The 13,139-nt window shown below is 41.8% G+C and overlaps 1 protein-coding gene across 1 annotated transcript; it reads right to left on the reverse strand.

Annotated features, from left to right (window-relative positions):
- Positions 1–8,085: 8,085 nt before the first annotated feature.
- LOC129386919 (uncharacterized) lies at positions 8,086–8,784 on the reverse strand. Its single transcript, XM_055075324.1, has one exon. The coding sequence runs from the start codon at positions 8,782–8,784 to the stop codon at positions 8,086–8,088; it is 699 nt and encodes a 232-aa protein (XP_054931299.1).
- Between the last annotated feature and the right edge of the window lie 4,355 nt (positions 8,785–13,139).

A 13,139-nucleotide genomic window follows, 5' to 3' on the forward strand; every position in this document is an offset into this window, starting at 1 on the left:
GTCTGCAAACCTATGCTGTGAATGTACTGCGGCAAATGACTCTGCATTTCATCTTCTCTAGGAGCCCTGCTTCACTTTCACCGCCCCCCAATTCTTGACATCACCACCCCTAACAGCACCAGGACTTTTTATCCAGAATTTTTTTCTCTTTTTCGTTTTACACTGCCAGCGTAACAGGCGCCCTCTTTCCTTACCATCGTGCCTGCTAGCACAGGGGACAATACGAGTATCTTGATACTTAGTAATGTTAGCTTTCTTTCTTTCTTTCTTTCTCTCTTTCTCTCTTTCTTTCTCTCTCTTTCATTCCCTCTCTCTTCCGTTCTCTCTCTTTCTTTCTTTCTTTCTTTCTTTCTGCCTTTCTCTCTCTCTTTCTCTCTCTTTCTTTCTCTTTCTCTCTCTCCTTTCTTTCTTTCTCTCTCTCTCTCTTTCTCTCTCTCTCTTTCCTTCTGTCTTTCTGTCTTTCTTTCTTTCTTTCTTTCTGTCTTTCTTTCTTTCTGTCTGTCTGTCTGTCTGTCTTTCTTTCTTTCTTTCTTTCTTTCTCTCTGTCTGTCTATCCTTCTTTCCTTCCTTCCTTCCTTCTTTCCTTCCTTCCTTCTTTCCTTCCTTCCTTCTTTCTTTCCTTCTTTCCTTCTTTCCTTCTTTCTTTCCTTCTTTCCTTCTTTCTTTCTTTCCTTCTTTCTTTCTTTCCTTCTTTCCTTCTTTCCTTCGTTCCTTCTTTCTTTCTTTCCTTCGTTCCTTCTTTCCTTCCTTCCTTCCTTCTTTCTTTCCTTCTTTCTTTCTTTCCTTCTTTCCTTCTTTCCTTCTTTCTTTCCCTCTTTCCGTCTTTCCTTCTTTCCTTCTTTCCTTCTTTCCATCTTTCCTTCTTTCCTTCTTTCTTTCCTTCTTTCTTTCTTTCCTTCTTTCCTTCCTTCTTTCCTTCTTTCCTTCCTTCCTTCTTTCCTTCTTTCCTTCCTTCTCTCCTTATTTCCATCTTTCCTTCTTTCTTTCCCTCTTTCCTTCTTTCCTTCCTTCCTTCTTTCTTTCCCTCTCTCCTTCTTTCCTTCTTTCCCTCTTTCTTTCCTTCCTTCTTTACTTCTTTCATTCTTTCTTTCCTTCTTCCCTTCTTTCCTTCTTTCTTTCTTCCTTTCTTTCCTTCTTTCTTTCCTTCTTTCCTTCTTTCATTCCTTCTTTCCTTCTTTCCTTCCTTCTTTCCTTGCTTCTTCCCTTCCTTCTTTCCTTCTTTCCTTCTTGCTTTCCTTCTTCCCTTCCTTCCTTCTTTCTTTCTTCCTTTCTTTCCTTCTTTCTTTCCTTCTTTCCTGCTTTCATTCCTTCTTTCCTTCTTTCCTTCCGTCTTTCCTTCTTTCCTTCCTTCTTTCCTTCCTTCTTTCCTTCTTTCCTTCCGTCTTTCCTTCTTTCCTTCCTTCTTTCCTTCCTTCTTTCCTTCTTTCCTTCTCTCCTTCCTTCCTTCCTTCCTTCCTTCTTTCCTTCCTTCTTTCCTTCTTTCCTTCTTTCCTTCCTTCCTTCTTTCCTTCCTTCTTTCCTTCTTTCTTTCTTTCCTTCCTTCTTTCTTTCTTTCCTTCTTTCCTTCCTTCTTTCCTTCTTTCCATCTTTCCTTCTTTCTTTCTCTCCCTCTTTCCTTCCTTCCATCCTTTTTTCTTTCCTTCTTTCCTTCCTTCTTTCCTTCCTTCTTCCATCCTTTTTTCTTTCCTTCTTTCCTTCCTTCTTTCTTTCTTTCTTTCATTCCTTCTTTCCTTCCTTCTTTCCTTCTTTCTTTCCTTCTTTCCTTCTTCCTTTCCTTCTTTCCTTCATTCCTTCTTTCTTTCCTTCTTTCTTTCTTTCTTTCCTTCTGTCTTTCCTTCTTTCCTTCCTTCGTTCCTTCTTTCCTTCTTTCTTTCCTTGTTTCTTTCTTTCCTCCTGTCTTTCCTTCTTTCCTTCCTTCCTTCTTTCCTTCCTTCCTTCTTTCCTTCCTTCTTTCTTTCCTTCTTTCTTTCCTTCCTTCCATCTTCCTTTCCTTCTTTCCTTCTTTCTTTCCCTCTTTCCTTCTTTCTTTCCTTCTCTCCTTCTTTCCTTCCTTCTTTCCTTCTCTCCTCCCTTCTTTCCTTCTTTCTTCCCTTCTTTCCCTTCCTTCTTTCCTTCTTTCCATCTTTCCTCCTTTCCTTCTTTCCATCTTTCGTTATTTCCTTCTTTCTTTGTTTCTCTCCCCCTTTCCTTCTTTCCTTCCTTTCCTTTCCTTCTTTCCTTCTTTCTTGCTTTCTGTCTTTCCTTCTTTCCTTCTTTCATTTCCTTCTTTCCTTCTTTCCTTCCTTCTTTCCTTCTTTCCTTCTTTCTTTCTTTCTTTCCTTCTCTCCTTCCTTCCTTCTTTCCTTCGTTCCTTCTTTCTTTCGTCTTTCCATCTTTCCTTCTTTCTTTCTTTCTTTCCTTCTTTCTTTCCTTCGTTCCTTCGTTCCTTCTTTCCTTCCTTCTTTTCTTTCTTTCTTTCTTTCCTTCTTTCCTTCTTTCTTTCTTTCCTTCTTTCTTTCTTTCTTTCTTTCTTTCCTTCTTTCCTTCTTTCCTTCTTTCCGTCTTTCCTTCTTTCTTTCCCTCTTTCCTTCTTTCTTTCCCTCTCCTTCTTTCCTTCCTTCTCTCCTTCTTTCCTTCCTTCCTTCTTTCCTTCTTTCTTTCTTTTCTTTCCATCCTTCCTTCTTTCTTTCCGTCTTTCCTTCTTTTCATTTCCCTCTTTCCTTCTTTCCTTCCTTCTTTCCTTCTTTCCTTCCTTCTTTCTTCCTTTCCTTCTTGCTTTCTGTCTTTCCTTCTTTCCTTCTTTCTTCTTTCCCTCTTTCCTTCTTTCTTTCCTTCTTTCCTTCCTTCTTTCCTTCCTTCTTTCCTTCCTTCTTTCTTTCCTTCTTTCCTTCTTTCTTTCCCTCTCTCCCTCTTTCCTTCTTTCTTTCTCCCTTTCTCTCCCTTTTTCCTTCTTTCCTTCCCTTCCTTTCCTTCTTTCCTTCCTTCTTTCTTCCTTTCCTTCTTGCTTGCTTTCTGTTTTTCCTTCTTTCCTTCTGTCTTTCCATCTTTCCTTCTTTCTTTCCTCCCTTCTTTCCTTCTTCCTTTCCCTCTTTCCTTCTTTCCTTCCTTCTTTCCTTCTTTCCTTCCTTCTTTCCTTCTTTCTTTCCATCTTTCCTTCTTTCTTTCTTTCCATCTTTCCTTCTTTCTTTCTCTCCCTCTTTCCTTCCTTCCATCCTTTTTTCTTTCCTTCTTTCCTTCCTTCTTTCCTTCCTTCTTCCATCCTTTTTTCTTTCCTTCTTTCCTTCCTTCTTTCTTTCTTTCTTTCATTCCTTCTTTCCTTCTTTATTTCCTTCTTTCCTTCTTCCTTTCCTTCTTTCCTTCATTCCTTCTTTCTTTCCTTCTTTCTTTCTTTCTTTCCTTCTGTCTTTCCTTCTTTCCTTCCTTCGTTCCTTCTTTCCTTCTTTCTTTCCTTGTTTCTTTCTTTCCTCCTGTCTTTCCTTCTTTCCTTCCTTCCTTCTTTCCTTCCTTCCTTCTTTCCTTCCTTCTTTCTTTCCTTCTTTCTTTCCTTCCTTCCATCTTCCTTTCCTTCTTTCCTTCTTTCCTTCTTTCTTTCCCTCTTTCCTTCTTTCTTTCCTTCTCTCCTTCTTTCCTTCCTTCTTTCCTTCTCTCCTCCCTTCTTTCCTTCTTTCTTCCCTTCTTTCCCTTCCTTCTTTCCTTCTTTCCATCTTTCCTTCTTTCCTTCTTTCCATCTTTCGTTATTTCCTTCTTTCTTTGTTTCTCTCCCCCTTTCCTTCTTTCCTTCCTTTCCTTTCCTTCTTTCCTTCTTTCTTGCTTTCTGTCTTTCCTTCTTTCCTTCTTTCATTTCCTTCTTTCCTTCTTTCCTTCCTTCTTTCCTTCCTTCTTTCCTTCTTTCTTTCTTTCTTTCCTTCTCTCCTTCCTTCCTTCTTTCCTTCGTTCCTTCTTTCTTTCCTCTTTCCATCTTTCCTTCTTTCTTTCTTTCTTTCTTTCCTTCTTTCTTTCCTTCGTTCCTCCGTTCATTCTTTCCTTCCTTCTTTTCTTTCTTTCTTTCCTTCTTTCCTTCTTTCCTTCTTTCCTTCTTTCTTTCTTTCTTTCTTTCCTTCTTTCCTTCTTTCCATCTTTCCTTCTTTCCGTCTTTCCTTCTTTCCTTCTTTCTTTCCCTCTTTCCTTCTTTCTTTCCCTCTCTCCTTCTTTCCTTCCTTCTCTCCTTCTTTCCTTCCTTCCTTCTTTCCTTCTTTCTTTCTTTTCTTTCCATCCTTCCTTCTTTCCGTCTTTCCTTCTTTTCATTTCCCTCTTTCCTTCTTTCCTTCCTTCTTTCCTTCTTTCCTTCCTTCTTTCTTCCTTTCCTTCTTGCTTTCTGTCTTTCCTTCTTTCCTTCTTTCTTCTTTCCCTCTTTCCTTCTTTCTTTCCTTCTTTCCTTCCTTCTTTCCTTCCTTCTTTCTTTCCCTCTTTCCTTCTTTCTTTCCCTCTCTCCCTCTTTCCTTCTTTCTTTCTCCCTTTCTCTCCCTTTTTCCTTCTTTCCTTCCCTTCCTTTCCTTCTTTCCTTCCTTCTTTCTTCCTTTCCTTCTTGCTTGCTTTCTGTTTTTCCTTCTTTCCTTCTGTCTTTCCATCTTTCCTTCTTTCTTTCCTCCCTTCTTTCCTTCTTCCTTTCCCTCTTTCCTTCCTTCTTTCCTTCTTTCCTTCCTTCTTTCCTTCTTTCCTTCCTTCTTTCCTTCTTTCCTTCCTTCCTTCCTTCTTTCTTTCCATCTTTCCTTCTTTCTTTCTTTCCATCTTTCCTTCTTTCCTTCCTTTCCTTATTTCCTTCTTTCTTTCCTTCTTTCCTTCCTTCTTTTTTCTTTCTTTCTTTTCAATTAGGAAAAATCTAGATACATAATAATAACAATAATACTTTTATTGCCAATAATCAAATCAGTACATTCATACAGGCCTGCCAAAGCCTTTGAAGGCTTGAGCGGCAGTGCCTGGCAGGCAGCAATACCATACACGGTACATTGATATACCAGTTATAAACAGCGAACTCAAGTATGGAACACCAAAAAAAAGGTTATTAGAATTTATACAGTGTCTATGAAAAGAAATTTCATTGAGCATAACGAAACACAGAAGTACAGCAATGCGTGTGAAGAAAAATTACCGTGAGATGATGCATAACCATATACCAGACTGACCGTCATGGTGCAAAGGAATGGCACAACCACATGAACAAAACACAAGCAGTAACGGTAAATAATTGGAACAAGTACGCTTTTACGAACAGACACGCCTTAGCAGTCTCTTTAACTTATATTTCGTTTTGGCACAAAATGTGCTGTGCGGTAATTTATTGAAATAGGTGGGCACATAATGGGCCCGAGCTCTAGTGCCGTACCTTGTGGAACAACGTGGCCTCCAAAAGGGGTCCCTGGGCCTTAAGCATCGGGAAGCTGGGTATGGAACTAGGAATTGACTGCACCAGAAGTGTTTCAAAACAACCGTTTGCATTAAAAGATCATTGAAATTCGGCATCGAAAGTACTTTGAAACGGTCTGTGTCAGCATTCAGGTTCAGATCATAAGATATGTTTTTTAAGAGGGAGTGCAGTATCGCATTTATTCTGTTGTGCCAGCGGACAGCACAGTGCCCGTAAATTGTTATTCCATACCGGAGTAGACTGTAGCCTAAAGCATGTGTTATAGTTTTCCTTACTGATAAGGGCATGTAGTATCTTATATTGTACAGTAGACAGGATACGGCGCGAAGCTTTTTACAAACGTAAGCAAGGTGACTGTTCCAAGAAAGGTCGCTATCAAGATATAAACCAAGATATTTTACAACAGGTGAGTACTTTAAAGGTCTACAAGAACAAGCTGAACAATCTGAAGAATGCAAAACAAGAGGATAGTCAAGGGCTACCCTCCTTAAAGGATTATGGAAGCAGATTAATTGCGTCTTAGATACATTTATAGTAATTAGGTTGTTTTGAAACCAATCCATAGTTTTTGTGGCAGCAGACTGTAAAGAAGCAATCGCATCATAGTAGCTGTGGGCGGTAGTTACGATCATCGTATCATCGGCGTATTGATAAAGAGAAACGGGTATCACGCTAGAGAGGTCATTTACAAAAATATTAAATAATAATGGGCTGAATATAGATCCCTGCGGAACTCCAGCATTAATAATGGAGAATGCACTATGAACTTCCCCAACTGAGACGACCTGACGCCTACCCCGAAGGAAATTTGCTAACAACGACCAGAAAGCACCCCGAAATCCTAACAAGAAAAGCTTATTTAACAGCAGACCATGATGAACACTGTCAAAAGCCTTGCTACAATCAAGAAGGAGCTCACAAGCAACTTTGTTATTATCGAAAGCTATATTCAACTGATCGGATAAATCTTCCAGAAGGGTTTGAGTGCTTTTGCCGGGTCGGAAACCATACTGACTAGGCGACAAAATGCTGTGGGCGTCCAGAAAGCTTGTCGTTGTTAACAATAAGTGTTTTTCAAGTATTTGAGCGATAGAAGGCAGAATTGAAATGGGGCGATAGTTTTCAATTTTATTACGTGCACCGCTTTTATAAAGAGGTATAACCTTCGCTGTTTTCAGTTTTACAGGAATTTCACCACTTGAAATTATGCGATTAAGTAGTGTTAGCAAAACTTCTTGGATGTATTCATATGTTCTGCGCAACTCATTAATGGAAATACCATCAATTCCTGGAGATTTATTACATTTTAAATTGAATATAATCGATCTTAGCTCTTCCTGAGAAATTGAAGGCAGATATGCCGATTCACTAATGCTGTGACGCAAAGTACAAGAATCTACCTGCAGGTTTGCGTTTCTCATTACACGAGAGAAGTGATTATTAAACTCATCAGAAATATTCTGTCTGCCGCTGGATAAATTGGAAGGAAAATAATTCATTATATCAGCTCGCGTATTAGTGCCTCTAAAGCTGTTAATTAACGACCATGTTTTCTTACTGCTGTAACTAGCGGCTTTAAATTTGTCTCGAAAATGTATTCGCTTTGCGGAGCGGATCATGGCAGTAACTTTGTTTCTGAGCAGCTTAAATTGGGCCCGTAAGTCTGCACGATTCGGGGCACGCTTGCATTGGGCCCACAGTAAGTCTTTTTCTTTTATTGCTGCGAGTATGACAAACGACATCCACTTGTTATCCACGTTACGTTGTTTGATATGTATTGTTCGGGTAGCACTATCTTTTAAGTTTTTGAACACTTGCACGAGTTTATCATATATGGCAGCAGGAGACTCTATTGCTAAAAAAGATTGCCAGTCATATTGAGCCACCAGATTATCAAATATTTTCGGATCAAGCACTGAAATTAGTTTTTTAGAATCTGGGGGCGCTGTCGCAGTATCTGGATAACTCATTGAGGCGCAAACGAAATAGTGGTCAGCAATCTTAATTTCTACAATAGCGGATTTTATGGCTAGATTTTGCGCACGAACGATAACGTGATCAATGCAGGACACAGTGAGCTTACCAGCCAGAAATTCCTCACGAGTCGCTTCATAAATGACGCATTCCAAGCCCCATTTGGAAAGGCTATCGAGGTAATCTGCGACCAAGCCCACAGCAGGACGCAAAAGGTCAATATTGATATCACCTGTGATACACACGTGTTCCTCGAGCGATAAGGTTGACAATGTGGAATCGAGTTCGGATAAGAAAAGCCGCGCATTGAAACTAGGAGGTCGGTACACCGATAACAGAATCACCGAAAAAACAGGTGTGCTCAAGCGCAGCGATATCACTTCAGCTTGGGAAAAGGAAAACGTTAACTGTGAAGCTGCCCATCTGTTACTTATAAAAACTGCAATGCCTCCTCCTTTTCTGCTTGGACGCGTGTACGAGAAGCCCTGGAAACCCGGCAATGAATACTCTGGAATGCTCTCGGCAGGAATATTAATTTCAGTAAGTACAAAAGCATCGAACGTTAGGCGAGATGATGAAATGATGGCATAAAACTGATTCCAGTGTTTCCGAAGGCTGCAAATGTTCACATGAGCAACTTTGAAACTGCTGGTGGAGGCATCAGAAAAAAAAACTATTTACATCCGCAAAATCAGTGCATTTCATACTCTCTATGCCAGCCATGTCTAGGCAATCCTATCCAAATCCGAGAATTTCTCAACTCGAATGAAAGGTGCTCCCTCAGATTTTCTTGCTAGAACCTTTCCGTTCTTCGTCCACACGAACTTATATCCATTTTCCTTTCCTTTGGAGCGGGCCAACCGGAAAAGCTCCCGGTTCAACCGCGTCAAGTTTTCGTTGAAGAACAGACGAGGAAACTTCTCCGGCCGAGCAAGATCCGAGAGACACTTCCGAGCACGAAACCATTTTTCTTTCACTGAAGCGTTCTGTACTTGCACAAGGATAGGAGGGCTAGAGCTAGATTTATTCCCGGTCGGTAAACGGTGTATCCTGCAAATTTCATCTTCCTGGAAGTTACTTAGGCGCAGTTGTCCAGCTAAGTCGCACATGAAGGACTTCAAGTCTTCACCAGGCTTCAAAGGGAGGCCATGGATTTCGAAATTGCAACGTCTGCCATATTGATCAAGTTCGTTTAATTGCATCGTTGTTTCGTCTAGGATTTCAGCCTGACGGGCGACTGTACCGGAAAGTGACTCCACTTGAGCCCGTAGCTGAGACACTTCGGTTTGATAAGTAGTCACAGTGGAGAGCATAGAATCATACTTTTCAGAAAGGAAAGCGATAGAGGCTTGAATGCCGGTCACCGTATCAGCCATCTTTTCACAAGTTCCCTTGAAAGAGAGCAGTTCCTGAACCTTTACCATGAGCGTCTCAACAGTGCTGGTTAATTGGTCAAGTTTGGTATTAATAGACGAAAAGTGGGGGCCGAGTGAGCCATCGCTATCACTGGAACCAGCACCAGAGCTACATGTCTGACACGTCCATGTTTCACGTTTAACAGCGGACATTTTGGTGTAAACACTGTCTGTTATCCCGGAACAGTGTTTCCCTGAATGTAAACTTGCTTTGCAACCGGAACATACAAGAAACTTGCCCTCTAGCGGCTTGTCGCATACCGAACACACAGAAGACATTGCAGAACACACAGAAGGCAGTGCGGTGCAGTCAGCGGCAAAACAGCCAAATGTGTACGTACTAAAGGCAGTTTAAGAAACCTACCTGCCAAGAAACGAAGTAATGTCTTAGTGACACCGGCCGGTTTTGCCGCTGACTGCAGGGAACCACCGGGGAGGCAGGCCTTATGTACGCTGCAACAGACACCAGGCGGACCGGGTTGAGCTGTCTTGCACCAGGGGATGCTGCGGAGCCGTACGCGGATAGGACCGTGAAATGCAGAGGCCGCATGCGCCGCAGAGCGTCCGTGATGCCAGCGACTGACGACAGGGATGATAAGATCCGGGAGATGCCGCCGCGTCCAGCCTGTGAAATCTGCCAAGAAACGAAGTAATGTCTTAGTGACACCGGCCGGTTTTGCCGCTGACTGCAGGGAAGCACCGGGGAGGCAGGCCTTATGTACGCTGCAACAGACACCAGGCGGACCGGGTTGAGCTGTCTTGCACCAGGGGATGCTGCGGAGCCGTACACGGATAGGACCGTGAAATGCAGAGGCCGCATGCGCCGCAGAGCGTCCGTGATGCCAGCGACTGACGACAGGGATGATAAGATCCGGAAGATGCCGCCGCGTCCAGCCTGTGAAATCTGCCAAGAAACGAAGTAATGTCTTAGTGACACCGGCCGGTTTTGCCGCTGACTGCCCCCCTCCTTCTGTACATGAATGTACAGAAGGAGGGGGCCAGGAATTCTTTCTTTATACTTGTATACCTGCATGCCTTTCCTTCTTTTCATGTCTTAACCCCTTTTTTCACTGTGTAGGGTAGCAAACCGGATGTGCGTCTGGTTAGGTACCTTGTCTTTCCTTCCCCTTTTATGTTCCTGTCTCTCATTCCCTTTCTTGTTAGTTCTTTTTTCCCGACGATTACTGCGAGGATACTATAGGGCACACGGGGCGAAGCACGCGACGTAACAAATGAGGTCATTGTGGCCTAAATGACACCTCGGCGTCACGCGGTGTCTCGGACCAACCATTTCGGATCTCTCCGTTATGTCTGCACAGTCGTCTTTCAGATGTCGAAAACGAAAGCGCAGGTCACTTTTGTTTCTCGCTCTGCCAAACTGACGACCAACGACACCCACTGACCCAATTTTCTGATGGACTATATAGACGAGATCGTCTTCCTAATAATTGCTGATTTTAGCAGAGAAGAGTAATGAACCTTTCAAAAGTTTGTATCAAGGAAATTCTATACAAAATATTGTTATAGCATTGTTATGTCTCTAATCTTTTGTTCCTCCCCCCACCCTTTTTTTCAGTAATACATTACTTAAAGAGGCATGGTTAAATAGCGCTTTACAGTGATCCTGAATAAAACCTGGGAGATAATCTTTTGTTTTACTACTTTCGGATATCGAGCAATAAAGAATCCTATTTTGCAGAATTTCCCAAATTGTTATTCCTAAAAGGCAAGCGCAGTGGAGAAGACCTAGAGCAATGTCATCAGCGATAAAAAAAAAACCAGCCAAATTTAACTGGCTCGAGCATCTAGTTTAATGTAAACGAACGCGTAGACCAAAGCAGGACGAAAGAGGCGAGAAGAAACACGTGCGTGGGGAGGGGGGGGGGGGGGCGGGATAATACTAAGAAGATAAGGAGCAATGTCGTAAGCTAGAAAGTGTGCCGATGGTTATTTAGTAGCTCCTCGCGATTTGATCAAAGTACATCGGAAAACGACTTAGAAGGAAAAAAAGGTGTCTTCTAATTAATTGCGAGTTGTGGCAGCATATATTTTTTACGGTAGGATATTTTCAGGTCGTAAAGTAGCTCACAACAAATGACAAGGCTGCCTGCACACATCCGGTTGATACAGAAGCAAAGTGACGCATCAGGAACGATTGATTACGCAGTTTGTTCACATGTTCAGGACTTAGCGGTGGGGGCGAATAATGGCGGAGTAGCCGGAAATGTCAGACTTCCTGAGTGACGTATAAGACTGTTCTGTTACGTGGCTTCTCGCATTTTATATCGACTATGATCTGCGTAATAAAACTTGACGCACTTGTTTTTAAATACAGCGTTTTAATGCACGGACTTCATTATTTAAAACATGAATGAATATTGAAAATATGCTCTTACTTACTAATAGTGATTATTCGATTCGAAAGCCGAATGAAATTGGACATGACATCTTTCGAATCCTTATTCGAATATTTCATATATTCGCACGCCCATAAATAAAGTATTGAAAAAATGAACTAATTAAAATTAAAGCACAATCACTGTCAATCCACATTCACTTGGTGCGAGCACCTGTATGCACGTAACTAGTCTTTTCGAGCATGATGAGGCTATGATGATTTCGAGTATTATGAGGAATGCCACTGTCCTCAAGAATATTTAACGCAATTTGTGCCAACTTAATCTCAAGCTACCTAGTACATCCTTGCTAGCAGATTTTCTCGTTTTCGGACTTTACACTTAATTACTTTTTCTGTGGTTGTACACGCTGAAAAGATGCAGTCTTTGACTGAAGTTGCTTGGTTTTTCCATCACTCAAGTTTAAAAGTAGGATAGTGGCAGTCAAGCAGATTACCTCAAAGAGCATTCTTCGTAAGATACGTCACTGATGATTCAGGACTTGAGATAAGCTCTGCAGTGCCTACGCTGACGTCATGCCAACCTTGGCCAATGAGCGCTAGAATCCCTGTATGTCGTACGCTCTGCGAATGTTTCTCAGTGTTTTTCAAAGCTAGAGCATCGTATGGTCACGTTCTCCTGAATTATATTGTATTCAAGGTGGTGCAACATCTCAAAGGACGTAAGGTCGACTTGTTCGAAAGACAACCAAAGCTCAGCAAAATAATCATTACGAATATTTCGTTCTTGAAACGTCTCATGAAGCATTTTTTTCATTGCTTCGAAGGAAACAAAAGAAAGCACTCTGTCATCTTTTTCTTTTTTTGAAATACAGCTGCAGCCAATAGAAACCCGTTCCGTTGTATGAACTGCTTGAAAGTAAAACAAACAAAAAATGTCTAGCCTTGTGATCGGTGGGCCAGCATATCATAACACGCGTACCCAAGAAACAAGAGAAGAAAAGTTAAATTGTTGTCGATGGACTGAGCAGCGTGCGTCATAAAGTGGCTGTGGCCATTGATCCCTGAAACAAGAGGCTCCGGAATTCACAAACAACGCATCGAATGAAACCGCAAATCCTGGAACCTCCAACGTATTGTATTACTTGCTTTTTCTCTTTTTTCCTTTTTTTGCGGAAACTACGATAGCCGAGCACGAAAAGTATTTTCACAACAAATCCGGATGAAAAAGAAAAGTGTAATGGGGGTGGCAATTAAGTTCTTAAATGTATGCTGCGAGCAATGCTTCGAAGCAAGTGTTTTTTTTTTTTTTCAAATGTACATGAGTACAAATTTTTACTTAGTCACTGTTGCAATTTATTATCTTTTATCTGCCGAGCCTCGTCTGGTTTTCTCACTTTGTACGTAAGTACGAAGCGATGCCTTGTACCGATGGGTTTATGTTGATGTTCTACATTGAAACGCATTGTGAGTTCGGGTTGAAGGCACAGTTTAGGACAAGCGCACAGGTCAATATTACGAAGGCAGTCAATAAACATAACTGCTTGTCATTGTCCGAGCGAAGAGGAAGGCGAGTCAATTAGAATGTGAGTTACAGAATAAAATATTATTGCGGCAGGAATGGCGTATAAAGAGACAGCGTCATGACGGCGTGCCTCATAATCAAATCGTTGTTTGGGCACGTAAAACCCCCAGAGTTCAATTCACAGCCTCGTATCTCGATTGAAGAATGCAATACTCTTCAATAAACATGACCGCGCTGGAACTCCAACACTTAACGCTTTCCACAGCGGCCGTGAAATGACGTTCCTCGGTGGTTGCTTCGACGAGGAATCGATTGAGAAACGGAGCTTCACTACACTGCATTCGAGTAGGCACCGAAGGCACCTGCTTACTTTTAATGCAAAGCATCTTTTGCCTAATTCTTCGCACTTTGCGTTAGGTAGGTAGGTTACTGTCTCGCCTCGCTTCATTAAGAATTATTTGTCACCAAAGCAGTAGACGGACT

Source organism: Dermacentor andersoni, chromosome 11 (genome assembly GCF_023375885.2).
Source record: "Dermacentor andersoni chromosome 11, qqDerAnde1_hic_scaffold, whole genome shotgun sequence".
In the NCBI taxonomy this organism is placed as follows: domain Eukaryota; kingdom Metazoa; phylum Arthropoda; class Arachnida; order Ixodida; family Ixodidae; genus Dermacentor; species Dermacentor andersoni.

Bases quoted from the DNA above. Each gene is read 5' to 3' on its own strand.
- LOC129386919 (XM_055075324.1), bottom strand. From the start codon at position 8,784: ATGGTAAAGGTTCAGGAACTGCTCTCTTTCAAGGGAACTTGTGAAAAG.